The 24,848-nt window shown below is 43.8% G+C and overlaps 2 protein-coding genes across 4 annotated transcripts in view; one reads left to right on the top strand and one right to left on the bottom strand.

The window, feature by feature from the left end:
* LOC121105816 (basic proline-rich protein-like) overlaps positions 1-396 on the bottom strand; it is a 1,941-nt gene extending 1,545 nt beyond the window's left edge. Inside the window, exon 1 of the mRNA XM_040644114.1 lies at positions 309-396. The gene's annotated coding sequence lies outside the window, so the exon portion shown is untranslated. The remainder of the gene's footprint in view (positions 1-308) is intronic.
* The window catches only part of BMPER (BMP binding endothelial regulator), a 237,222-nt gene continuing 212,478 nt past the window's right edge, over positions 105-24,848 (top strand). For 2 of the 3 annotated variants that reach the window (XM_040644112.1, XM_008686482.2), the window contains exons 1-2: positions 105-376; positions 1,385-1,470. In XM_040644112.1, coding sequence (XP_040500046.1) covers positions 244-376; positions 1,385-1,470 — 219 coding nt within the window. In that variant the 5' untranslated portion in view covers positions 105-243. The remainder of the gene's footprint in view (positions 377-1,384; positions 1,471-24,848) is intronic. The other variant, XM_040644113.1, reaches the window with a different exon arrangement.

The following is a 24,848-nucleotide window of genomic DNA, read 5'->3' as shown; positions in this document are numbered from 1 at the left end:
AAAAAAAAAAAAAGAAAAAAAAAGCCGCATTGGAGGAGCCTGGCCGCAGGACCCCTCCTCCCTGGCGCCCCTCACCCCTCGCTCCCCCCGCCCCCCCCCGCCGCTCCCGGGCGCCCGCCTCCCTCCTTCGCGGACTGTCTCCCGACTCGCCGGCTGAGAGCCCTTTTTGACTGCGAGCGGCGGTAGCGGAGCAGAGGCGGCGGCGCGGGACCTGCAGTCGCCCGGGATTCCCTCCAGGTGACGATGCTCTGGTTCTCCGGCGTCAGGGCTCTGGCTGAGCGTCCCTGCCGGCGCTCGCCCGGGATTACCTGCTGCGTCTTGCTGCTGCTCAATTGCTCGGGGGTCCCCATGTCTCTGGCTTCCTCCTTCTTGACAGGTAGGGGAGGGGGCGGGAGGGACCGGCCCTCCCGGACGCTGGCTTGGTACCTGGGAGAGGAGGCGCTGGCTTGCCCCGGGGACGCGAGGGTGGGGATCGAGCACCCTGGCGCCTGCTACTCGCTGGCGGATGAGGATGAAGCTAAGCCCGCCGTGTTAAGGGGTGGGAAGGCAGTGAGTAGGTTAAGGGATGGAGGACTGAGAGGCTATTCACATGAGTATAGTGATAGAAATTTCTTTATTTTTATTGTTTTCCTCAACCCTTATTTTGATTTCTTCTCCTGTGCATATCAAGGAAAAATTCGCACCGTTTTCCACACATCCTTCTTTCTCACTCTATAAGGTTCCAATATAGCATCTGTGTTAGGAGTGCTTTTTAAAGTACTGGCTCTCCAGACTTTGAATTTGAAGAAACTGTCATATTTAAAAAAGGTAATACTAGCAGGATATAATAATGATACGCTTTCAGGCAGGTGAAGACCTCAGCAGCTATTCTGAAGGACATACTTTACTGACACCTGGTGCAGAAAAGAAAATATTAAGTCAATTTCTAAGAGAAGAGGAGAAAGGATTGTTTCAAAAAGTGATTTAAACTCAAGACAATCTGAGGCAGATTCATATAAAGGCCTGTTCGTTGACGCAGTCCTGAGTTCCGTTCAGCCCTAATGTCCACTTTGAAATTTTTTTTGCATATGGGGGTATGTGCTTAGTTGAAATGCCTTCATCGAGGAGGAGTATTATTAAACACTCAGTGAAAGAGTTGGATTTGTGCTTAAGCCATCTGAGAGCAGAAAATCTGTCTCTATATAACATTCTTTTAAAAAAAATTTAAATAAAACTATTTAAAATAATTATTTTTTGGGGGGAATTTGTTTTTGTTGAGTTTGATAATTTAAAACTCATTAGGGATTTCTGAATTTGGTAGTTGCTTCAAAGAAGGGTTAGTGTAAAAAATTAAATGTTTGCAATAATGCAATTAAGCAAAATTAAAATTTTTTTTTCACTTCAGGTTCTGTTGCAAAATGTGAAAATGAAGGTGAAGTCCTCCAGATTCCATTTATCACAGACAATCCTTGTATAATGTGTGTCTGCTTGGTAAGTATGGGGATCAGGTAATGTGAAGTCAATTGCTCTCTTTGACAAGGTGAATCCATTAAATGTAATAATATAACCAGATCTTCAAAATTGTTTTTAGTCATTACAGAACTGCACATAGCTGGTGAATTGAATTCAGCTGAATTTCTGAGTTTTATAACTTTGGTACTTTCTGTTTCATCAGGCTTAGGATTCTTATTTTTGACATCATCCTTATAGAAAAAAAATTAAGATGGACTTTGTACAGCACTGTCCCCGTGATAATTACTGTTGACACTGTCTGTTCACAGAATGGCTGTTGCTACAAAATCAGGTGCCATCAAACTTTCTGCCTTGGTTCTGTCGTCTTAGTGAGAAAATGGTGAGATAACATTTAGGTATAAAGGTCAGGGATAAGGTATGTGACAAAGGGAAAGAGAGGTGACAGTCACAAAGAAGAAACCTGAGGACAAGACGTAATCTTGGGTTTCTTTGCCCGTTGTACCCTAAGATCTCAAAAACAGTCTTTATATTTCTGATCTGGATGCATGAGTCAGAAAAGACATTCTATCCTTAACAGAGAATGACACTTGGCTGTCAGCTGCTTAATTAACACTGGCAGTGGCTAATAGATTCAAAAACATAACTTGTTTCAATTTATTTTAGTTTAAGAGTAAATGATAGGATGGAATGAGTAACCGCATGGGGAAGATTAAGTTATATGAACAAGAAGTTCTGAGATGAAATAGTGACTCACAAGGAGCAACATTTTTGCTTAAGAGTGTTTTATATGCCAATCACCATTGGCAAAACTTGGTTAAGAACTACACGTCACAAAACCCTGCTGGAAAAACATTCAGGCAGTCAAATGCAAAGCCCTAAAGTGATAGATGACTGCTAGTTATCAGATCAACATGCTGTATGGAACTGGCGAAGGGAGTCTTCTCAATTTAGGTGAAAGCCAAGCCATCTGGGTTTAAACTACCCAAACTTTTTCATGACAAGGGATGAGGTCAATGTTGCAAAATGATAAATGAGTGAAGGTGAATGCCTGTATCAAATGATTAGCAGGTTCTGAAGACTAAGGGAATCAACAAACAGAAGTAAAAATGCAGTACATTTGCTGAGATGGTAAATATTGCTGCCAATTAAAAGCCGAGAGGGGGGCTCTTTGGATTTTGTTTATGAGTTGCCATGTTAATTAGTGATCCTTCACTAAAGGACCTGTTGAAAAGAAGCTTTGTGTTTAAATTTTGTATCTGTTGTATATTTACAAATGCAGTGGGTTGGGGGGGGGTAGAGATAACCTTCCCCCTTCATTGATCTTATCTGTATAATATGAGTGAATTATTTTATCTTAATCTTTTAAGATTTCAGGGGAAATTCCTGAGTAACATTTAAATGTGCTTGGAGCTCCGCATGTGAAAATACTGTTTCTTTTTCCTCAGCATTCTTACTACTTATGAAGTTTAAACATAGAGTTTGCAAAACTGTTCCCAAGTAACATTATGAAAAACTCTATACAGAGCAATCCCCCTTGTCAGTATTCTCCTCAGGGTAGAAAATCGTGCCTTTCTCTGAAAGCACAGCCTTACTGATAATACAAGATGTTAGAATCTTCCCATTTTGAAGCTAAAGAAATGAATCTGAAGAGAAAAGATGAATCAGTTGGAATTCAAGTGGGAATGATTATTTATCCTGGAAAAGTATTGATTAAGTTCAGAAGGACAGTCAGTTCATTTATATCTTTAACATTTAGAGGTATCTGCTTTGAGTGAGACCTGTCAGAAATCCTTTCTAAATGTGGGGCGCCTGGGTGGCACAGCGGTTAAGCGTCTGCCTTCGGCTCAGGGCGTGATTCCGGCGTTATGGGATCGAGCCCCACATCAGGCTCCTCTGCTATGAGCCTGCTTCTTCCTCTCCCACTCCCCCTGCTTGTGTTCCCTCTCTCGCTGGCTGTCTCTATCTCTGTCGAATAAATAAATAAAATCTTTAAAAAAAAAAATCCTTTCTAAATGTGTAAAGTCGTGACTCTGGCAATCCAACTCACTTGTTATTTGGGAGATGCCTCAGAGTTCTTTCAGGAGCTGGAAGGTTTGGTGATATGTTATCCTGACCTTGCCTCGTGTAGGATTATGGGACCCAAGCTATCATAGTCAGTGCTTCCCAAACATTTGTAATGACTTGATAAAATTGAGAAGGAATAGATGATTGGCCACTTCTGTATTTGCATGTGTTCTTGTAAGTTTCCAAGGGATCCGCTGCAGACCAAGGATTTCAAAGCACCATAGACGGCTGTGAGGCTGGTTGACATTTTTATAGCTAGGTTGGAAGGTAGCCATATTTAGCAGATAGATAATATCAGTAGTAGCAATATTTATATTGCTGGCAATGATCTAAGCATGTATTATTTCATATAACCTTCACAAAAATTCTTTGAGGACTTTTACCCCCATTCTACAGACAAGGAAACTGAGGCTAAAGGAGTCTTGTAGCTTGGCTTGTGAAGTTCATATGTTAGTAGATAGAGCTGGAACTCGCTCTCGGTTTTGTCTGCCTGTAGAGCTCATACCTATAATCGAGTGGAACAGGCTATTCGCTTAGTTAAAGATGTGAAAAAGCAAGGAAAAAATAGAAAGATTGTTGAGTTATTTTACTTCTCGGTGCTGCTTGAGTTATTTTGTTTTTTTCTTTTGAGTCGTTTTGGAGTTCAGTTAGCTGACATTTGTTAATCACATTATATGAAAGAAAATCTCGTTATGATTTCAGTTGACCGGCAGGGAGCTTTAGTTGTGAGCTAGTTTTATGTATGTACATTAAGAGGGTATGTAATAGTCAAAACTGTACTTTGGATAAAGAAAATAGTCCTATTTAGTTTGTGTTGGTCCGGCCTTTTGGCAAAAAGGTACCTAAAGCTGAGCGCAAGCTCATATCTTGTTTCATAACATGTACTTAAAAAAAAAAAAAAAAAGCTAACCTCAACGTATGCTTAAAAAAGACGTAAAATGTTACAGTTGGGAGGAAATAGGTGGCACAAAGTTCTGTGTATAATTGCAGTGTAAAAGCTTGAAAAACCCCGCAAAATCAACTTGGCCTGATTTAAACTTTTAAGCTCCGAAATGTTTTAAAGGTGGAATGAGCTCATTTCTGTGGGAATTTTGAGGATGACAGCGAATGCAGTGGCCACGGCAAGCAGAACCGAATAATTGTATTCTCATTTATCCTCACCTGCTGAGGCCCAGCATCTTGCCAGAATCAGCTATGATCCAAGAATAACCTGTCGGTTAGCTGGTGAGAGATATAGTTTTAAAGTGTAGGAGCCAGAAAGCTTCAGTTCATCTATTCAAGGGGAAGGTGAGAACTTGGACTGCTGTCATGAAATTGAGGGAATCCAGTGGGCAGTTTAGATTAAAGATGCAAGTGCTCCATTGTTTAGTTAGAAAGCAAAGCGTAGCTTTTCCCCACCTTAAAAAATGGTCTTTTATGGGGCTGAGGAAGAAAAGGCTCAGACTTACTGCTGTTTTGTACGATTCCCGCCCCCCCCCCCATGCTTTTCTGCTGGAATTTTCCCCCCAGAATGCCTAGGAAAACACATGGGTGTCTTTCCTGAAGTACAGCGATAAGAGCCAGTCACGTTCAGATAAGGGATCCAAAGCAATTCTCGGGATCTTTTGGGCATCCCCAGATCCACCAAGTGTGCCTGGGAGGTGGTACCCCTACTTCTTGTCCCTTTCCACCTAAGTGTCACATACAAGGAAGCAGGACAAGCCAGTGAGTTCGGCCCGGTTCTGGAAACCTGAGAAATCTTTGGGGCCAGGACTCAGAAAACCGGAAGTCAGTCAGAGCTTAGTTTGGCATACATTTTGTTCAGCAAAAAACATTATTCTGAGGTTTGAATTTCCTCTTTTAAATCCAGAGGTGCAATGTAGAAGTGGACCCTCTGCTCATAAAGAGCAATGTGAAATTTGGTGTTACAAGAAGCGGGGCTCCACCTCTCTTGGAGTCAACCAAGTGCTGAGAACAGAGGAGACTTTGTCTGCTGTCTTCTACTTTTTAATCACAAAAATCCTCTGTCACTAAACAAGTAGCTACCAGCATCTTCGGTTCTCCGGGTGCCTTATCTCTATAAAATCCTCATGTTCTTTTATTGTTTAAATTAGCTGGCTAGAGAGTAGATGTCATTATCTGAACAAGTGTTAGGCACATGTTTGAGAATGAGGGAGATAATGTTGTATTAGGATTTATCGTGTGTGTGTGTGTGTGTGTGTGTGTGAGAGAGAGAGAGAGAGAGAGAGAGAGGAAATAGGGAGCAGGCAAGATGTGTTCAGACAGACACTGCCCTTACTATGTGCACATATACACAGATTATCATATCTTTTAAAAATTGTTTCATATCATGTTTAGACTTTGGATGCTAAGGAAGTGATGAGGATTTGTGTGTTTATTTATTTACTTTCTGTTTAGAAGGTATTGTGATCAATTGCCTTTCCATAAAACAATGTATTCAATAGAGTGGTTTTAAGGGGAGGTATCTTATTTATAGCACTGTGCTGGAAAGTTCACCAGTACCAGTTCTGAGGCAGTTATTTCTACCCATGCTTTATCGAGGCTAAGAGAGGCCGAGCAAATATCCTGAGCTTATCCAGTTCCTAAGAGACAGACTGGGATGTGAAGCCAGTGCCTTCTCCACTAAACCGATTTGCTTTTACTAGTTGTTTACTATTTACAGACGTCTATAAATACTTCCAAGGGCTTCAGAGAGTTATTTCAACCTTGGCAAAGCTGACACAGGCTCTCTTTGGGGGCGGGTAGAGTGATTTTGGTCTTGTAGTGCACACCAAGTCTGGAATTTGGGGGGCCCTTTCAAAGGCAGACCCACAGTTCAGGCAGCTTTTGTCTGGCATTGCATCATATTTTGGCAAAGAGCTTTGGCGCTGGCATCGGACAGCCCTGGGTTCCAATCTAGGTTCTGTCACTCACTGGTGGTGAACTTGGGAAGGTCACCTTACCTTTCTAAGGCTTGGTTTCCTCATCTGGAGAGCGGGATGAACTCAGTATGAAGCTCAGAGAGCTGCCGTGGGAATGAAGTGAGTGAGGCAGCATGGAAAGCTTGGCCCAGAGTTTGGCGTGGAGTAAGCTCTCTAGAATGATTCATTGTTGTTGTTGTTGATGATGACATTATTGTTTAAATTCTTATTTCCTCACATGGAATAAGATGCAAAGTTTCATCAGAAAAGGAAGAAAAAAAAAAAAAGAAGCAGCAGCATGGGGATAATGATGCCAAGCCCACCCATCGTTATGAATGAACAGGGCTAAGTCAGGAACATTTGTGGGCTTTTCTGTCCCTCCAGACTTGGACTGGGCTGATCTAGGCTGCTTCCTTATTGGTCCAGTGGTCTGCGAGCCCTGGTGTAAGTTTTCCCCTTGCTCTCCATTAAACACTAAAAAAACTTTCCATGGAAGAGGGGCCTCGTTTTTCTGCAGAGTATTTACATCTCTGTGCCTGTGGGGTCACCTTCACTTGTACTTTTATTGGCAGAGGGATAGAGTTGGGACTCAGGAGCGCCGTAATTCTGGAAAAACTGCCTAGTGGTCTGGCAGCGTGGGGATTTTCCTGGCCCGCCTCGTGGAAGTCTGTCAACCCCATTCCAGACTTGAGTGGGTTTTTGCTGCCCATTTACTCGTGTGCTCCCCTTCCCCAGTCCCATCCCCATCCCATTTTAAACATGCTTTCATTTCACTTGTAGACTCTGGCCTTCCAAGTGCGTACCAATGGCGAACTGTGTTTTAAGTGTAGGAAATAATGCTGAGGAAGGGGAGCCCTTCTGCAGACTGGGATACAGAGACGGTGAGGCAGAAGAGGAGGACATAGTTAGAAAAGTCAGGCAAGGCAAAACGATGGAAAATAAAGTCAATTAATAAACATTTGTGGCACAAATAAAGGATATCACTTTTTCGCACCCTCTTCGGTGGCACTTCTGTCCAGCTGATGGTATATTGACTCCTTTGTGATAAAAAGAAGAAATAACACCACCTTTCATGACACCGGGAGGTTGAGTGTGCTTGTGGAACTTAGTAAAGATCAGCAAATGAGCTGAGTGTATATTTTAAGACCTCTTGATTCCCAGATCTAATTCTATAAGACACTTCTCAAAGCACTAGGGATAGCAGGTTATAATTTCAATAATATTATTCTTTCTTCCTTCTCTCCGTACCAAATTCTCCCCTTCCATTTTCTTTTATTATTTTTAGCCTTTTCTGTGTTTGAAGCATTGTGCTGGTTGGGCACCTCGGGGAGGCAAAGACCAACAGGACAGATTCTTGCCCACGACCTAATGGGGGAGAAAGACCCACGCATAAATAAGTTCCACAGGGGTGACAGAAAAAGCACTATAATCGACTCGAACCCAAGTACTAGGGGAGTTGCAGTTGAATTCTGACTGAATTATCTGGGACCCTGACGGGTGGAGGAAAGCTGGTCTTGGCAAGGCGTCTTTGGAAGAAAGGCACGGAGGCGTGTGTGCCTGGGGATTGTGGAAGTGGCCGTGTCCCGAGTGCCCACAGCTCTGGTGGAAGCTGGAGTCAGGAAACTGGGTGGAGTGCAGTAATAAGGAGATCGGTTCCACTCATGTAATTGGGAGGATTTCCTATTTTGTTGCAGCCACATGACACAATCAGATGTGTTTTCTATAAATGCCTCGAGGAGCTTTCGTGGGCATGTTTCAGTTGTGGAGAGGCTGGAGTTTGGACAATAGACTCCAGGAATGTGTTGTGGTCGGGGAAGAGCAAGCAGCAAGCAGGTGAGAGTAAGCAGCATGGGCAGTGGGAATGGAAGGAGACGTTGGGATAAGCCAGTGTCGCTCATTCTTTTGAATTTCTTTAACCACCTTCCAATTCTAGAATATGTGGTTTAAAAGACTCTAAGCCACGCCCAGCAAGACAGTAGTTAAAATGCAGTGTCATTATGGTAGAGTGATGTGCTAGGGTGTCTCTGTAGCAGTCACTTTGCTAATCACTTGGTGTCTCTAGAGCAGGGTGCTGCCACCTGAGTAGAATAGTTTACTTCCCAGGGCTCCCTTTTCAAAATTCCATTTTTGTTCTCCACTGTTGTGTGACTCATTTGGCAAATTATTGCATGTGGTAGATATTACCATGGTAGTATGTGTTCTCAGAGGTAGCACAAATTTTATACACTAGTCAAAATTGGGTTGCTCCCCTTAAAAAAGTCTACCACTGTGCTGGGACCCCTAGACTTGCAGAGGAATTTTAGAGCCCAAGTTGATAGAACTTGGCAATAGAAGAGATGGCAGAAGTGAGAGATGGGATGGATTAGAGGGAATTTCGAGAGTTCTACCGGTGGTATAGACAATGTAGGAAGAGAAGAGGTCACTGATACAAGTGCGTTGGAATGAGTTTAAACCTGATGAGTTGGCTTTGATGACCTTCCAGGTAGAATAGCTCAGTAGGCTCGTGAGAGAAATCAGGACCAGAGGACAGACATTTGTTAACTGCCTGAACTGATATACACTGCAACACTTTGGGAATAAGTTATTTGTCTACACTGAGCTTTCAAGAAATGGGCCTACAAGAGTAATTGGAAGAAGGGTTATATTTAAGGGAAGGGTAGAAAGAGAGAAACCCATGACAGAGATTGAGAAGTAGTTATAGGAGAAGGAGCAGAACCAGGAAAGTGCAGGCCAAGGCAGAAGATGTTTGAAGAACAGAGAGACCAGTGGTATTAAATATTGCAGCGTTAGACTGAAGATTCTAGGAGACTATCAAAGAAAGACCTTTTTCATCATCTTATTGGACTCCTGGAAACAATCAGTGATGGTGCCCACGTCCCTAATACCTGCTGTATGTTTTCACATGGAATAGAGTTCATCGTAGATGGAATTTGCTGGAACCCTATTTGATAGAAATCCAGAATTAAGATTGCTGTAGGGATTTTGAAAATTTAGAGCAAAAATCACAAATTTTCCAAACTTTGATTTGGAAAGATCTTAGTAAAAGTGAATAAATACCACATGAAACTTTAAAAGGTACCAAAACAAAACTAATTTCATGGATAAAAGTAACATACTTTCCCAAACATCTTTGGAATGTTTCTATAGTTAAGTGCAAAATGGACAAGGCCACATTGAGGCTTTTATTATTATTATTGTTATTATTATGAATAAGAGCAACAATATAAAAGAGCCTGGCTAATATAAAATCTTACCATTATAAACTTTCAAGTTTGTTCTATTAAACTGCTAATGGTGCTTTAAAAAATATTATGATATAATTTAATCCCTTAGCTAGATCTTCAGGAAAAATATTTTCTTTCTTCACTAAATGTTTAATATCTGCTTTGTCATTGAAATATAGCCGTGGGGTGGCAGCGTTGGCGTCTGAAATTATGGGTTCAAGTCTCAGGGGGTCCCGCTGCTAGCTGTGCACCACTGAACAGGTGACTTGTACTCTCTGAGCCTTAGTTGTGAGTCCTGGGCAAGTCGCAATGGTGTGTGCACCCTTCAGCTTCATCTCTAAAGAGGAATAATCATACAGACCCTAATCTGTTGACTGGAGCTATTAACTGAGGTGATGTGTGTGGGTTAAATGCACTGATGTTTGTGAAAGGCCTTTGTTAAGAGTATAAATGGAATTATTAAGGGCAAGAATTTGAATAGAAGACAGTGAAGTGTATGCCATAGTTTTTAGCAGATAATTTAAAAAGTATATTTTTTAAAGAACAATAGTGTAGTGATTCGTATGTCTATGCATTAATAGTTGTAAGGCTCTGGGTGAATTGCCTAATATTCTGTATCTCTTTATCTTCATTGTAGGGCTTTGGTCAGAACTGTGGGTTAAAACATGTAAAGTTCTAGGGGCGCCTGGGTGGCTCAGTCGTTAAGCGTCTGCCTTTGGCTCAGGGCGTGATACCAGCATTCTGGAATCGAGCCTCACATCAGGCTCCTGTGCTGGGAGCCTGCTTCTTCCTCTCCCACTCCCCCTGCTTGTGTTCCCTCTCTCTCTGGCTGTCTCTCTCTCTCTCTCAAATAAATAAATAAAATCTTAAAAAAAAGAAAAAAAATACCATGTAAAGTTCTAGGGGCACCTAGGTGGTTCAGTCAGTTAAGTGTCTGCTCTTGATTTTGGTTCAGGTCATGTTCTCAGGGTCCTGAGACTGAGCCCGGTGTGGGGCTCCGCACTCAGCATAGAGTCTGCTTGGGATTCTCTTTCTCCCTCTCCCTCTACCCCTCCCCCCATGCATGCTGGCGTGTGCGCGCTCTCTCTCTCTCTCTCTCTCTCAAATAAATAAATAAAAAAAAATAAATACTAAAATCTTTAAAACAACAACACAAGCATGTAAAGTTTTTAGAACAGGTTCTGGAATATGGTAAGCACTTCCGAAACAATAGCTACTGCCACTGTCACTGTCGATGCAATGCTTTTAAGAAGTGATGAAATGGACCCGTGTGAAATATGTTTACTGTGAATTTCTGTTAGGGTAGACAACGGAACTTCGATAGACGTGATTGCTATCTTTTCTAATAGAAGATGGAAAATGCTGGTCATATTGGGACTTCGCAAGATGGATGGCTGCTCTGTTTTTTGTCTTCAAAGACTCACCTGCTTGGTTGGCGCCCCTCTGCAGATAGCTAAGCACAACATTGCCTTTGTTGTGAAGCTAGTTGTCCTCTTTCAGCACTTGCTGTTGAATCAGGAGGTGGCAGGTGGGGGGCAAGGATGTAAACCCGACTCCCGAGTGGACCTGCTAAGCTGGCACTGGCGAGCCACCCCCCCACCCCCTGTCTGAGAGTGTGCCGAGTCCTGCTCTCTGACCACAGTCGCTCAGGCATGCCCGTGCTGTGGGGCCTCACCCTCTCCAGGCTAACCCCAGAGTCACTGATGGGACTGGATTTGGACTCGAGGGCCCTACAAATCCATGCAGCTTTGAAGGTGTGCAGCCCACGGTCCCATCCCCTGCTCTCCGGGTGTGAGCCATCTTCTCTTCGCCCCCATGCTCTGTGTCGTGATGTAGTGACTTGGGTGAGTGCATGTCTTACGAGATGAAGTCTGCAAGTCTAAGAACCTTGTCCAGTCATCTCTGCAAGCGCCATATCTACAGCGAGAGGTCTGCAACCTTGGGACTTGAGTAGGAGTCAGCCTGGAGTTTCCTGTTTATAGTTTGGGTTGTTAACACTTGGGCTAGCTCCCCCTAGAATGGAACTCCAAGTTCCAAAACATGATTCTCCCAGAGAGTTTGTCACAGAAGGTCAACCCTCTCTATAAAAGACATCCTAAATAATCATTACAAAAACACATTTTCCCCTTTGAAAGGAATGTACTCACATTTGAAAATGTAGAGTCCTATAGACACTAAGACCTGCTTTTCTTTGTGACAAAGGGAACATTCCCTCTTAGAGAAACATCCTGCTGTCAAACGCAGCAATGTGTGTGACAGTAGAGGAGGTGTGAGAGGGAAGGATCTGGGATTACCTCACTTTTGCTTTCAAAAGTCACAATGAAAAATGCCTCCCCATCCTTGCTGCTGCCGGAGCCGGTCATTTCCTCCTCCTTCTAGTGAGGCTAGCTCCGAAACCTTGACACAAGCCTTAATGTTTACATTGGGTTTTGGATGTTAGCTCCCTTGGCTTCTGGAAGCCGAGTCTGTTGAAAATTATGTTTTTCTTTTAAGGACAAAGGCCTTATTGTATGTACATGTCGTATAGTGTAATGAGGTTTTTTTTTTTTCTTTCTTTTCTTTTTTAATGTTAGGTAATGGGTGGTACTAACCCAGCTCTGCCAAATGAGAAGTTCAAAGGGGGGTCTGTAACCTGAATGGCAGTTTTAAGGTTTCACGCAGGTAACTCCACAAGAGAAAATGAGAGGGTGGGGCAAGTAGCATCTTCGCTGACCAGACTGTGTTCCCCGATGCTGCACTTTGATGGAATAACCGTCAAGCGACTCTGGGAGAGGATCTGCGGCATGAGTGATGATGCCCCAGAGATACTTCAAAGAGAATGACAGTGATAATGAAAATGAGAGCGATGACACTGAGCCCATTTTAACTTATAAAAGCAGGCATTTCCAAAATTGCTCTTGTATTCTTGGTCAGATAAATAGATTTTGGCTGGATGGTTTTTCATGGCTGCTGAGGCTGGCAGGCGTAGGCTGAGCATCTTATGTTTAGAGCCTGTGTGGTGGGTCTCTCTGGTGGTGCTGTGGGCCCTCTCAGCTGTGGGTGACCTCAGGAAGATGAGACCGGGAGACCAGGCCTGGCCCACAGAAAGGAGGCACGAAAACCAGAAGGCCCAAAGCTGTTCTTGTATTCGTTCGGTCCTCAGTGAGAGACATTTTTAGGTTCCTTATCTTAATTATTTTTTCTTTTTCTCTGTAAGCATTGTTTTTTTTCCCCACCTATCTTTCCTAGGTTCCTCTCTGAGACATCTGTGGACCCGGCCATGGCTTTAAGGTTCCTTTCACCCTCACTGCTTTCTTTTTCGTGAGCAAAGTAATGACATTTGCATTCCTTTTCATATTTCTTATTGGAAAATACGGGGGGGGGATTCCTTTTCTGTTTTATTTTCTCATTAAGCAGAAGTGTCTGAGGCAAGATGTGACCCTCTTGGGTCGGATGCCCCTGCATTGTGTCTGTGGTCTGTGGTGCTTGAAGCTTCTGCCTCTGCAAAAGCCTGGCTGTGCCCTGTTTGACTGCCCCTTTCTGTCCCTTTTCTTTACAGAAATTCACAAATCCTGGAGGCTCTCACAGACTGCTGGGTCTCTCCTGCTTTGTGGATTTATAGTGTAAAAGCAGTAGCATCAAGACATTTCATGTAGCAGTGTTTCTTGGTCTCGGGGGGACATTATATTCTGAATGAGAGGACATGAAAGATTAATCAGATATTCTCCCGCTTGAGAGCTGCTATGCCAAAACAGTTTAGGGTCTCACCATGTACCTGTGTTCATGCTCCTTGCGGGGAATGGTGCCTATTGGAATTGAGACGTGGTGATTTCCTGTTTTCAAGCGATGTGAAACAATGGTTCTGTGCCCGGTGGGACCCACTAGAGGTCAGCTCCCAGTTCCATTAGCACATAGGTGAGCACTGGGATGGAAATTCCTTTTCCCTAAGAGGTGACTCAAGTTGGAATTTGGGGAAGAGCTGGATGGCCAGGAAGGGGGCAGGGATATGCCCTTTTTCCGAGTCTCATTAGTCCAGGGGTGGTTTCTGTTGTACGAGCTAGCCCTTCTTTCTCCTTACTGGGATGTGCTGGGCATGCATGTCCCACAGACCAGTGGCTTCCTTTTTCTTGTGAGTGCGTGTGTGTGTGTGGGGGGGGGGGGATAGTTGGGATTTATTAAAAACATACACATTTTTTTTTTCTGTTTTGTATAAACCATACACTGGACAAGGGCAAAGAGAAGCTTGCTTAAAGTAATTTACACACTATTTGACCAAGTGACAGACATATACAGTTCCCGGATTTTGGTGTTTGACTGAAGTATATGAAAATTTTGATATTTGGTGTTGACCTACAGAAACAGCAATTTTTGTGGTTCAACCTCATGCATACTTTGAGCATCTTAAGGCTTTTTCACTGGAGATAGTAACTCCGACAGGTTATTGCAGTGTATCTGAATGAGGGGGCCTTTAAATTAAGGGCGAATTTACACCGGGTCCATAAACTAAACATAAAATGTGGTGATATAGTAAAACATGAACACCTCTAAATCTCTGAACCCTCAGCTCTGAATTAATGGGCTCTCTGTACATCCTCAGACCCTTCTGGTGGTGGTGGGGGTAGAGAGGAGGTAGAGAGGGAAGCGTTCACCTTCATACCAATGAGAGGGAACACATGACACAGTGTGTGCTCTGCAGGGAATGTGGGAGCTGAGTTTTAGGACTGACGGAGGGAAATGATTGATGGTCATTAAACTCAGCACATATTTATTGAGCATTTATGTTAATAATGGCCTGAGGCACTGTGAGATTGGAAAAACACTTTTTAAAAAAATGGACAAAAAGATTAAATTATGTTCCAGGTAGTTTTGAAGTTAGATATCTTATATTGCTCTGGAGTAGTAGCAAATTGATGAACTTACGTAAGCCACGGATATTAACTCTTGGTTGGAATATTTGATTAATCAGAACAAATTATTATTCCTTGACTGTGATAGGTTATATATATACATACACACAGGCATAATATGTATGTATTTCATATAACATTAAGATAATGGATCTAGTTTGCAAACTACCTTCTATTCCTAGAGTCTAAAATAAAAGTGTGAACATGGGGTTGAGCCAGTAGTCATGTGCGTGTGGGGGGAGGCCCTTCCAGCGGAGTTTTGGGCACTGCTGACAAGGAGCAGACAATTGTGTCCCCATGGCTGGCAGCCCCTCCCTCTTCCTGGTCCTCTCCCAGATACTTTGACATGACTTCTTATGTTATCTCACATTAACAAGTCAGTGGTAAGGATTTTGCCTTCGGCTCTCAGGTTGTAATGTGCCTAAGAACCAGGAGGGAGCTTGTTAAAAATGCAGATTCAGGGGTCCTCCTCCAGAGACTCTGACTCCAAGGTCTGGTGGAGACCAGAGAATCTCCATTTTTAATGAACTCTTCCAGTGACTCTACACGGGGGAGCCAATTTTTGGAAAACTCTTCCCAACTGAGGTTAGTGGAAAGAGAAGGATGTATAAATAGAAACATAAATATAGGTAAATTCCCCAATGAATCAACAACACATTAAATAGGGGTTAGGGGCAATTGAAGTTCTGTTATTGATACAAAACTTAACAGTAGGTCAACTCTCATTTATAGAATATTATTTTTGTGGGGGCTTTCACATAGTTCTCTTGCATGTTAATGGTATTTATTGAAGTGCTACTTTTTCTCTTCATGTCGTTTCTCTCTCAATCCTCCTCTAGTCACCCAATCGGAATTAATCATTTGTTCCTCGAAGACTTATGTTGGTCACTCTTACTATAACCCTTACTCCTGCCTGCCCTGAAGTTTTGTTGATTATTTACATGGACTCTCTCCTGTTGGACTTAAAGCTTTTTCAAGGCAGGAATCATGTCTGACTTCTCACTACCATTCGAAGCATCTAGAATAGTACCTCTTAACAACTATTTTATGAATAGATACTATGTTCGTAAGTTAGGGGGAACCTGAACTTCAGTTTCTTCAAAACCACACTGTGAGGTAGGGTAGGTAGGTTTTCTCAAGAAACCTATTTCACAGGTGAAATAATTAAAGCTCAGAAAAGTAAAGCAAGACAAAATTCACACTGCAAACAAGCCAGAGTTGGGACTATGATTCAAGTACGGGAATCCTGCAGCATCCCGGGTAGACTCCACTGAGATATCTTTCAGAGAATGTTTCCTGACCACAAGGGTTGAGAAAGCACCCAGGGAGGGTGAGGGGGTGAGTGAGAGAGACCCAGCAAATAACTTCCCTGGGCTTTAGGGTTTTAACAGTCCTTGTGGTCCAGTTAGGTAGAGTCCTGACTGGCGCCTTTGGGTGGGACGGGGTGACCCTCTGGGTTGCTGCCAGCCTGTTCGTATGATGGATTCCCACAGGGATACACTCTGTCTTCTGTGGTCTTTCTGTGATGGGCAGCAGCTGCAGGATAAAGCCAATGTGACGGATGTTTGTTGCTTCTTGAGCATGAGCCAACTAGATGTAGCAATTTGACAAAACAGCCAGGGTTTTCGGACCGATTTGCTGGGCTCCAGCAGCATCTGGAGGAAACAGGCAGTCGATAAGGAGTTGAGGGCCAGGTGAGGTGGGGTTTGGAGATACCCCACCGCAATCCCTTCCATCCCCTAACCTCCATAATAGGAGCCGTTCCCTTCTGCTAACCATATCTGTGCAGCAGGCACCTTCCTCGTCCAGAACAGAGTATTCTGGGAAACCTGAGTTCTTTCCTCTCCCTTCGTGTCATCCCATTTGTGCCCACACCTTCCTTTCCGTGATCAGGGAGAATGTAAAGTCGAGCTGTTCCCTTCACTCAATTCTGGTCACGTTGCTAAACTGTTTCCCATACTTTTAATGAGAATCCTTTAAAAAAAATTTTTTTTTAAAAATTGGCCTGGCATTCCATTGTTCCAGGGTTTCACCTTTATCATCTCCATCTTTATTATTTTTTACCATGTTATTTTCTTTCTCTGTTATTAGCTCAGCATTTCCATGATGTCACCACTCCTCGAGTTTTCTGTCTTGTTTTTCTCAGTTTCAGTTTCTAGTTCTTGGTTTCAGCCTGATAATGAAACGTACAAGCAGAATTACAGTGGGGTGGTTGTTCTTCCTACACATACCATGGCGGCCAGACATGTGAGCGATGGGGTGTCCAGTGGGGAGCCCTCTGGCACACGCAGAGTTGGAAGCACCACGTCGCAGGCCATTTGTGATAAGGATTAAGAAAAGGATGGCTAGGAAAAGCTAAAGGCTGGCTTAGGGCAGAGCCGAGTGCCTAGGTGGGGGGTTAGGAAATATTTTCTGCTAGTGACGATGTGCTGATATCGTTGAGCCTGGTGGAGGGAATGCCCAGGGGAACTTTAACAGCCTTCCAATATGTGGGAAGAAAATTCTTTGTTGAAAGGACAGAGAGGAGTACAAATCCCACGGTTGCAACATATCTTTAGCTCCAGCTTCTCTGCTGGCCTTTCTGCCTCTCGCTCACTTCCAGAGTGAGCCCCAAAGTGGTTGTGGGGTGTTGGCTTCCCTGCTTCTTGGCCAGTGCCTGCCTGTGAGTACAGGCCTCTTCCCTAGATCCCTCTATCCTAGTTACCCTGCCGTGGATGAGATCACACTCCCAGCTTTGAGCCACATTTGCTGGGATCAGAAATTGAAAGCAGGGTCTGACTATGGACTGTATTCATCCCAGAGTTTTGGCTCTAGGTCTTAGTATAACTGAGAAGGAAAAGTTAAAATAAAGGATTTCTCCCTTCCTTTTTTTTCCATTACTCCTAAGGGTTAATGTTCTCTCCCTCCCACACTCTTCCTCAGTACTCAGCTAGCCTTTGGTCACTAGGCTCTGGTGGGTCCGAGCCTTGTTGGTTGGGGATATTGGTCCTAGAATTTTTCCCTGGTATTGTCAGCTCTTCTAGCCAGTCAGAATTTTCCTAAACTTGAGTCTATTTCCTCAGAGATGTAGCTTGGCAGGCACGGTGTTTATTAGCAGTAGGGGCAAGGAGCACCCAGCAGTGGCCAAGACAACATCTATTGAGCCTCAAATGGCTGACAGTGACAGGCCCATCCTGAAGTATCCTGGTCTCTAGGTATCTGGCATGGTGGCAGGTGCTGAGAGAAGGTGACCTCTGGTGGTCACTGGATTAATGTAATAATCTCAGGCAGTGATTTAGTACAGGTGTGTGTGCTCGTGCACGTGTGTGTGTTTAGTACAGGGTGTGTGTGTGTGTGTGTAAGGACTTACATATGTAGTATTCTCTCAGCATTTGCGTGATGGATTTATAAGAATTTTGTTTATATGGCTACTCTTTCCTGGACTTTTTTTTTTTTTTTTTTTCTGGGCTTTTTTTTTTTTTTTTTTTTTTTTACTGAGTCTTTCATACCTTCTCAAACTTTAAATATTGGAGGGCCCCAAGATCCAATCAAGATGTTTTCTCTGTTTACATTTACCCTAGGTGATTGTATACAGATCCATGGCTTAAAAACCATCAATATGCTGAGCGTTCCCATAGTCATGCTCCCAGCTCTCTCACCCTTCAAGTGCAGAGTCCTATCCGAATGTGCCCATGAAGGTCCAGGAAGCATCTCCGACTTAAGATGGCCCAAGCAGAGATTTCTGTCCCATCCCTCACCCAAATCTAGTCTTTTCCAGCCAGCGATGTCGGCCGCAGTGTTCCATTTTCCTAGGCCATGAGCCATGGGGTTTTTGATTCCTCTTTCTCTTATACCCTATGTTCAATCTATTAGCAAATCTTGACAGCAAAACCTTGAAAATATACCTGGGAATTTCTGACTACCTCCATGATCACTTTTTTCCTCTGGACAATATATTGTCAATCAGTGACCATTTAAAATTATATATCCAATTATTTCAGTTATTTATGAGAAACCCTCTAGTGGCTTCTCATCTCAGTGGTAACACAGTCTGATGTATAACCGTGGTCTGCAAGGCCCTCTGAGATCTGGCTCCTGCTGCTGCCTCCGGCCTCTGCTTCCAGTGCGTCCCTCCACCCCTCACTGTGTCCGACTTCACTCCTGGGCTCCCAGCACACAAAATACCCAACACCCTCTCAACAAAGGTGCTTGCCTTTGTTCTTTCCTGTACCTGGAACACACTTATCCAATATATTACCTATTCTCATCCCCTCACTCCGGTCTCAGAGCAAATGTTTCCTTAGTAGAGGGTCAGAAAGATTTGGGGGAGGGGTGGGACAGAGATCTCTGTTTGGGCCATCTTAAGTCAGAGATATTTCTGGACATCCATGGGCACATTCGAATAGGAGTCTGCCCTTGAAGGGTGAGAGAGCTGGGAGCATGACTGTGGGAACGTTCAGCATATCGATGGTTTTTAAACCACGAATCTGTATAAAATCACCTAGGGTAAGAATGTAAACAGAGAAAATGTCTTGTTGGATTTCACTCTCCCCAATTCTGTGCCCTTGTCCTGCTTCATTTTCTCCGAAGTCCTTGTCAGTGCCTGTTATTATGCAGTTATTGGCTTCCTGTAGGTCTCCCGACTAGAATATCGGCCATGTGAGGATGTCAGATCTGATGTTCATGCTGTACCCCCAGGGCCTGAGATGGTGCTAGGCCCACTCTGTGCTTATCGGTCAGATAAACGAGTATGTGCTATTTGTGTTTAACTGTTTGATTCAATAATTTAAAGATCTAACTAATTCCAACCACCAAAATTAAATCACGAAATTTCATTTCTACTCCAAATGCTGCTTTTTCTGTAATGAAGACTTGCCTTTTTCATAGCTCATGTGACTTGGCATATCAAGGCTGATGGTGGGGGAATTATACAAAGACATTAAAAGATGAAAAGTTGCTTCCAGTGAACAATAATATAATCAGAGTAAAATATATAACTATAAGCAATAACAATTATAAAACAAAATTTTTCTCATAGAAAACTTTTTTAAAAAAAGCTCTTTCTGTGCATACTTGGTAGCATGATCATTATCAGCTTTGGAATGTAAATTAAAATTTAATATGTTGGTATTTTTATACTTTACCTAAGACATTTTACAGATACAAGACCAGCAGGGTATGTTAAGTCTCGAAATTTCAGAGAGCAAGGAAAATGTGGCACAAACAATTTCCCCATGATACACATTCAGACACACTGTGGGGCCGCCGAAGACGCTGGGCCGTGTGGCTGCACCTATGCTGGAATGTTCTGGAATGTCCTCCGTGGAGGAGATTCCTTGAGTGGGTTGTCCCATCCCAAGGTGCTGACACATGTAGGTCAGATTCTGTCTCAGTGAGATAATTGTACAACAAAACTTCTTGAAGTCTCAGACGTTCAGTGGCCCGCATAGCAGCTTAGGAACCCAGATGGGTTGGATGGTCTCAGGGTGTTTGTGGTGGTGGAATTTGGTTGGAGCTGACCTTTTCCTCCTCTGAACCCATGCAGAGCAGTATGCGCCACTCGTGTTGCAACACAGGAGGTGCTTTGCCGTGTTTATGCGCTGGCCCCTCTCCCTCTTGGACTGTAAGCTCTTCTAGGGCAGAAGATGTATCTGATTCATATTTGCTGTTCCCAGCAAAACCTGGCCCCGTGCCCGGCCAGCAGCAGGGGCTCAAACAATATTTGTCAAACAGATTCATGGATTTTTAGTCAGCTAGATTTGAATTCTGCAGTGCGAATGTTTAACCTGCAGAAAAAATCCGAGTTTAGAGCCAAGATGTCACATTTCCTAAAGGCCATTTGTTTTCTGTTGACGCTTTTGTCTTGTGTTAGAGGTTAAAGATTTCAAGAAGCTGTTTTATGGTGAAACTTTAAAAAACCAATTATTAAGGGTAATAACCATGCTTGACCCTTACTTTTTAAAAGTGGGGCACGTGGTGTGAATCCCTTTAGCAGCAAGTTTATGTAAGTAATATTTTGTGGGTAACTAGCCACTTTCATTTCTTTATAACACTTTAATCAAAGTGGATTATATGCAAAATTTGCATTTGTTGATTGTTTAATGCATTTGAAAATGAAAGCTAGTGGATTCAAATTGCATTCTAAACCTATGAAATAAATCTGTGGCTTGTCCAGTTCCTTCTGACACCTGCACGTGGCCCTTGGGAAGGCCTTGGTGAAGAGAACACGCTGCTAATGGCCGTGGTGAATGAGTCAGACCAACCCTAGCTCACAGAACAGTCTTCATATGGGAAAGCTCTCTGGGGCTGGTTTTTTCAGTTCCAGCCGGCTAGAGGGCCCCTGCTTCCCTTTGCTTCCCCGCCTGATGTTCTTCAGGCTCACTGGACACCCTCTGTAGTTAGTATTGACGTGAAGACGACCCAGGAGCAGGGATCTTTCCAGCACCGATGCATCACGCCACCCTTACCGTTATCTGGAGGCAGGACGGTAGGAACCAGCTCTAAAGCCTGCCATCCCAGGGGTCCCTTTGAAAGCCTCTGTGATTGCTGGTGGTCAGGGTCAATTGTGCAGATGTCTTTAAAAGTATCTCACTAGTGACCAGAAAGTTACTTTGTCAAGATGACAGATGGACTGCAAGCAGCCCCTCCGCCCTGCCTCTTCCCTGTGATGTCAGCTCCATTTACTTGTCAAGAGAAGGTATTTTTGTAGCTCCCAACAGCGCACGGGCTTTCATGGGCAACCTGTGAAAACGCTTCTGTCCTGTGAAAAATCTGCTCAGTGGCTTGTTGTTGACCCACAGGAGTCAGGGGCGTTTGAGGACCTGGTGAGTCCCACCCACTGTGGGTGATGCAGGCAGCCGTGTGTGCTGATGAGGGGGATGCGTTTCAGGGCTGGCCGCGTGCAGACATGGTTTGCCGCCGCCAGTCACCCGGGCAGGACACAAATGGGGTCTAAGACACTCCATGTCCGTATTTCGGACATTTTCCTTCTCGGCAGAGAATCGTCTATGTGCACAATGAAAAGGGTTCATTGAGTTCCCAGCCACTTTGTATAGCCGGGGAGCCCAGCTTTCACACGGTGGTGGGCCAGGAAAGCACTGCCCAAGTCAGATCTCCAGCTCTCCTTCCTGACCATCAGATTGCAACCTTTCCGGTGGAAGTTGCTCTGATTTTATTATTATTTTTAACTCTTTCACCTTCCCTCCTCAGTCTCTCCAATGCCCCTGCCAACCTGGTGGGCAGTCTCCCTGCTGTCCCCCGAAGGGTGGGAAGCCGGCTTCTGCCCTCTGCGTCATAGATCTTGCTGGTGGTTGGAGTTGGGCTCCCAGCATCTGGAGAGTCAAAGAGCTCACCAGCAATGCATACAAATGGCCATAGAATTTTAACTCACCTTTCCTTTCTGTTTGCTTTTCGGGTGGAGGAAGAAGTGGATTCATTATTCTTCATGTGCTGAAGGCCACACAGCGATGTAAAATAATAGGAGGTGTTGGGAGAGGCGGCTGGACTGCTCGTGTTTGAGGCTGTACTTCTTTGCAGGACTCCAGCCCCTCTCACCCCTGGTCAGGAGTCCGTGGACATTTTCTCAGGAGCACCGGCTCCATCCCACATCCCATCTCTTTGATTCCCTTTTGCTGGGGGATGGGAGAGGAGTAGGCTTGAGAATTGGGGCCAAATAAAGAAAGGATGCCACCTCTACTCCTCTCAGTTCATATACCTGGCTGCTGTTGCCTGGCAGGAGGGGACACAGTCCATCTTCTGGTCTTCCATCCTGCTTCTGGGAGCCTGAGTGCTCAGAGCTGCATCTGTGATGGGGTCCAGTATGCTTAAGCCACTGGCTGCTTTTGTTCCATCCATCACGGTTACGTGAATGTGGAGCTGCCAGTGGACCCCTTGCTTAGACGATGTACAGTCTAATAAAAAACAGGCAGTGCTACTTTCTTTAGGCTACTATTTTTATTTGCTGGTTATTTCTTTTGTGTTCTGCCATCTCTAATGTTTTGGTTCTATTTCAAAATATGATTAAACAGAATGAGGAGCTGTTTGACACTGCCCTGTTTTAAATCAGAGCTTACTTGAGTAGCTGGGACATTCTAATGGCCTGTGTTTCTTTGTTCTGAGAGTTCGTTGAAAAGGAAAAAAAAAAAAAAAAAAAAAAAAAAAAAAAGAGCCAGACCTAAATCCTTAAACAGCATAGGACCCCAAACAATCCCTTCCAACAAACTAAAGCCTATTAAACAAGAATTGAAATGTTGGGTAAGTTAAATATAAAAAGGCCTTCTTATGAACCCCCTGCTGCTTCTGCTGGCACGTGTCATATTTTCAAGGTACAATATCAGGAGAGCACTGTCATTTAGTGATGTATGAGGGCCATATATCATCAGAACATCGTCTTTGTAGCGGATATGGGTACTAAAAGACACGATTCTGGCCAGACAGAACAGCAGGGGGTCTTACTTCTTTTCTCCACCCCCCCTGCCCCTTCTGCCATTTTCTTTAATCTCCCTCTGTTTTGTGTTGCAGAGAAGTGAATTTCTTCATGGGATATGACTTGTTGCAAAATAATCGGGGGGCCCCAGTGGGCTTCATAAAATCTTTTAAATGGCCAAGCTTCAAGAGCAGCTTTGTTCAGAGTTTGCACTGTTAGCTGGGCCGGGGGAGGCGGCATATGCCAGGGTCCAGGTCTCTGGGGTAAAGGCTCGCTGAGCCTAGACAGGAGGAAGAAAGAATAACACTCCCAGACACAGTGCGATGAATTGTGTGATGTCCTTGCAAGATGCTTTCACATTAAGTCTCCAAAAATATGTTCTTGCCAGGTATTTTTATCTCTAGACTCCAAAAGAATAGCCTCTGGAGGCTGCCAGCCTCCTGGGAGAGGCACCTTCCTGCTCAAATCCAGGAAGAAACAAGAGGACCTGGAGGCTTCGGATCCAGGTTCTGAGCTGTTTTGCAAATGACTGGGTTCTCAGAGACTGATACTCGTCCTGAGTTTTAAGCCAGAGATTTAATCTATCTTAAAATGCACTATTTTTACTCATGTGTTCCAAGTGAAACCATGAACCACTAAGGTTTATGATGGTCTGAAAATGGGGAGTGCTTAGCAAAGGCAAACATTTAGATTCCAGCGATGAGGAAGAGATGGCTCATCTTAGCCCCTGAACCAAGCTGTGCAGCATAGTGGTTAAATCACCGCCTCTGGTATCCGCAGGTCCTGCCTTTGAATCTCCGCCCTGACTAGCTGTGTGTAAACCCGGGTAAGCCATTACAATTCTCTGTGCCTCAGTTTTCTTATCCATAAAATTGGTACCTTCCTGAGACTTGTTGCAAGGGTTAAAAAGGAGACAATACATAAAGCATGTTTAGCATAGTCTGGTAAATAGTAGATTTTCTATAAATGCCAGGTGCTATTATTCTTAACAGTTCAGCAACCTGCCCAGAAAACTATATGCCACTTCATTGTTTGGTTAGCAATGGATCAGCTCTCTTACTCTGGCTATGGAAGGGATTTGCCAAAGTGGTGGAGATTGGGGGTTCAGAAAGATCTGGAAATGCTAATTTACATTAAAAGCAAGGGCTTGTTGACACCTTTCCTACGGACCTCAGACACCCCCCACCTCTTGTACATATCTTAGGACCTCACTGGATTGGGAAAGGAAGAGGTGTTGGGAAACTATTCTCCTGGCTGGGAAGTTTGTGTCATTTTCCCTATCAAACATCCTTTCCTCACCTTAGAAATGGTTTTGTTCATTTTTTTTTCTTTCTTTCCATTTTTTTTTTCTACTTTCATTGAGCTGAGAGATATGGCTCAGAGCCCCATTTTGTATACTAAGGCTTTGTAGTGGACCAAACTGCCTTTTCTTTTTTTTCTTCCAGTTCATTCTGTGCAAGAGTTATGGGGAAGTCAGTTGTACTATCAGTAATAAAGAACAAGCAAGTAAAAGCTTAATTAAAACAATAAATCATCAATCAAATTTAATACTGCCACTGGCAACCACTGAGCTATCGCAGTTCCCCCCACCCTCCCAATGATTATTTTCTCAGAGATTAAGAACAGATTTTGTCCAAAGGAAACAGGCTGGAGCAGGTACAAACTTGTGTTGTCTCCTCTATGAGTGCTCTTGCTCACTTGCAAAGGATTTCCCCCGACCGTATGTTCCAGAGAGAGAATCGCTGTATTTTATGTCCCATTTATCAAAGCCACTGACAAGCAATGGAACCTGCCCCTTCTGGGTCTTTTCTTTCAGCCTTTACGTATATCTCTGTATGCTAGGACCATGACATTCTGCAGTCAGGTCTGTTTGCCCAAGTCTCGGTCTAGCCCTTGTATGGCACCTTTAACAGGTTAC

Source organism: Ursus maritimus, unplaced genomic scaffold, assembly GCF_017311325.1.
Source record: "Ursus maritimus isolate PB19 unplaced genomic scaffold, ASM1731132v1 scaffold_3, whole genome shotgun sequence".
Lineage (NCBI taxonomy): Eukaryota > Metazoa > Chordata > Mammalia > Carnivora > Ursidae > Ursus > Ursus maritimus.
The sequence above is the reverse complement of the archived record's forward strand: the minus strand, read 5'-3'. Positions and strand labels throughout refer to the sequence as shown.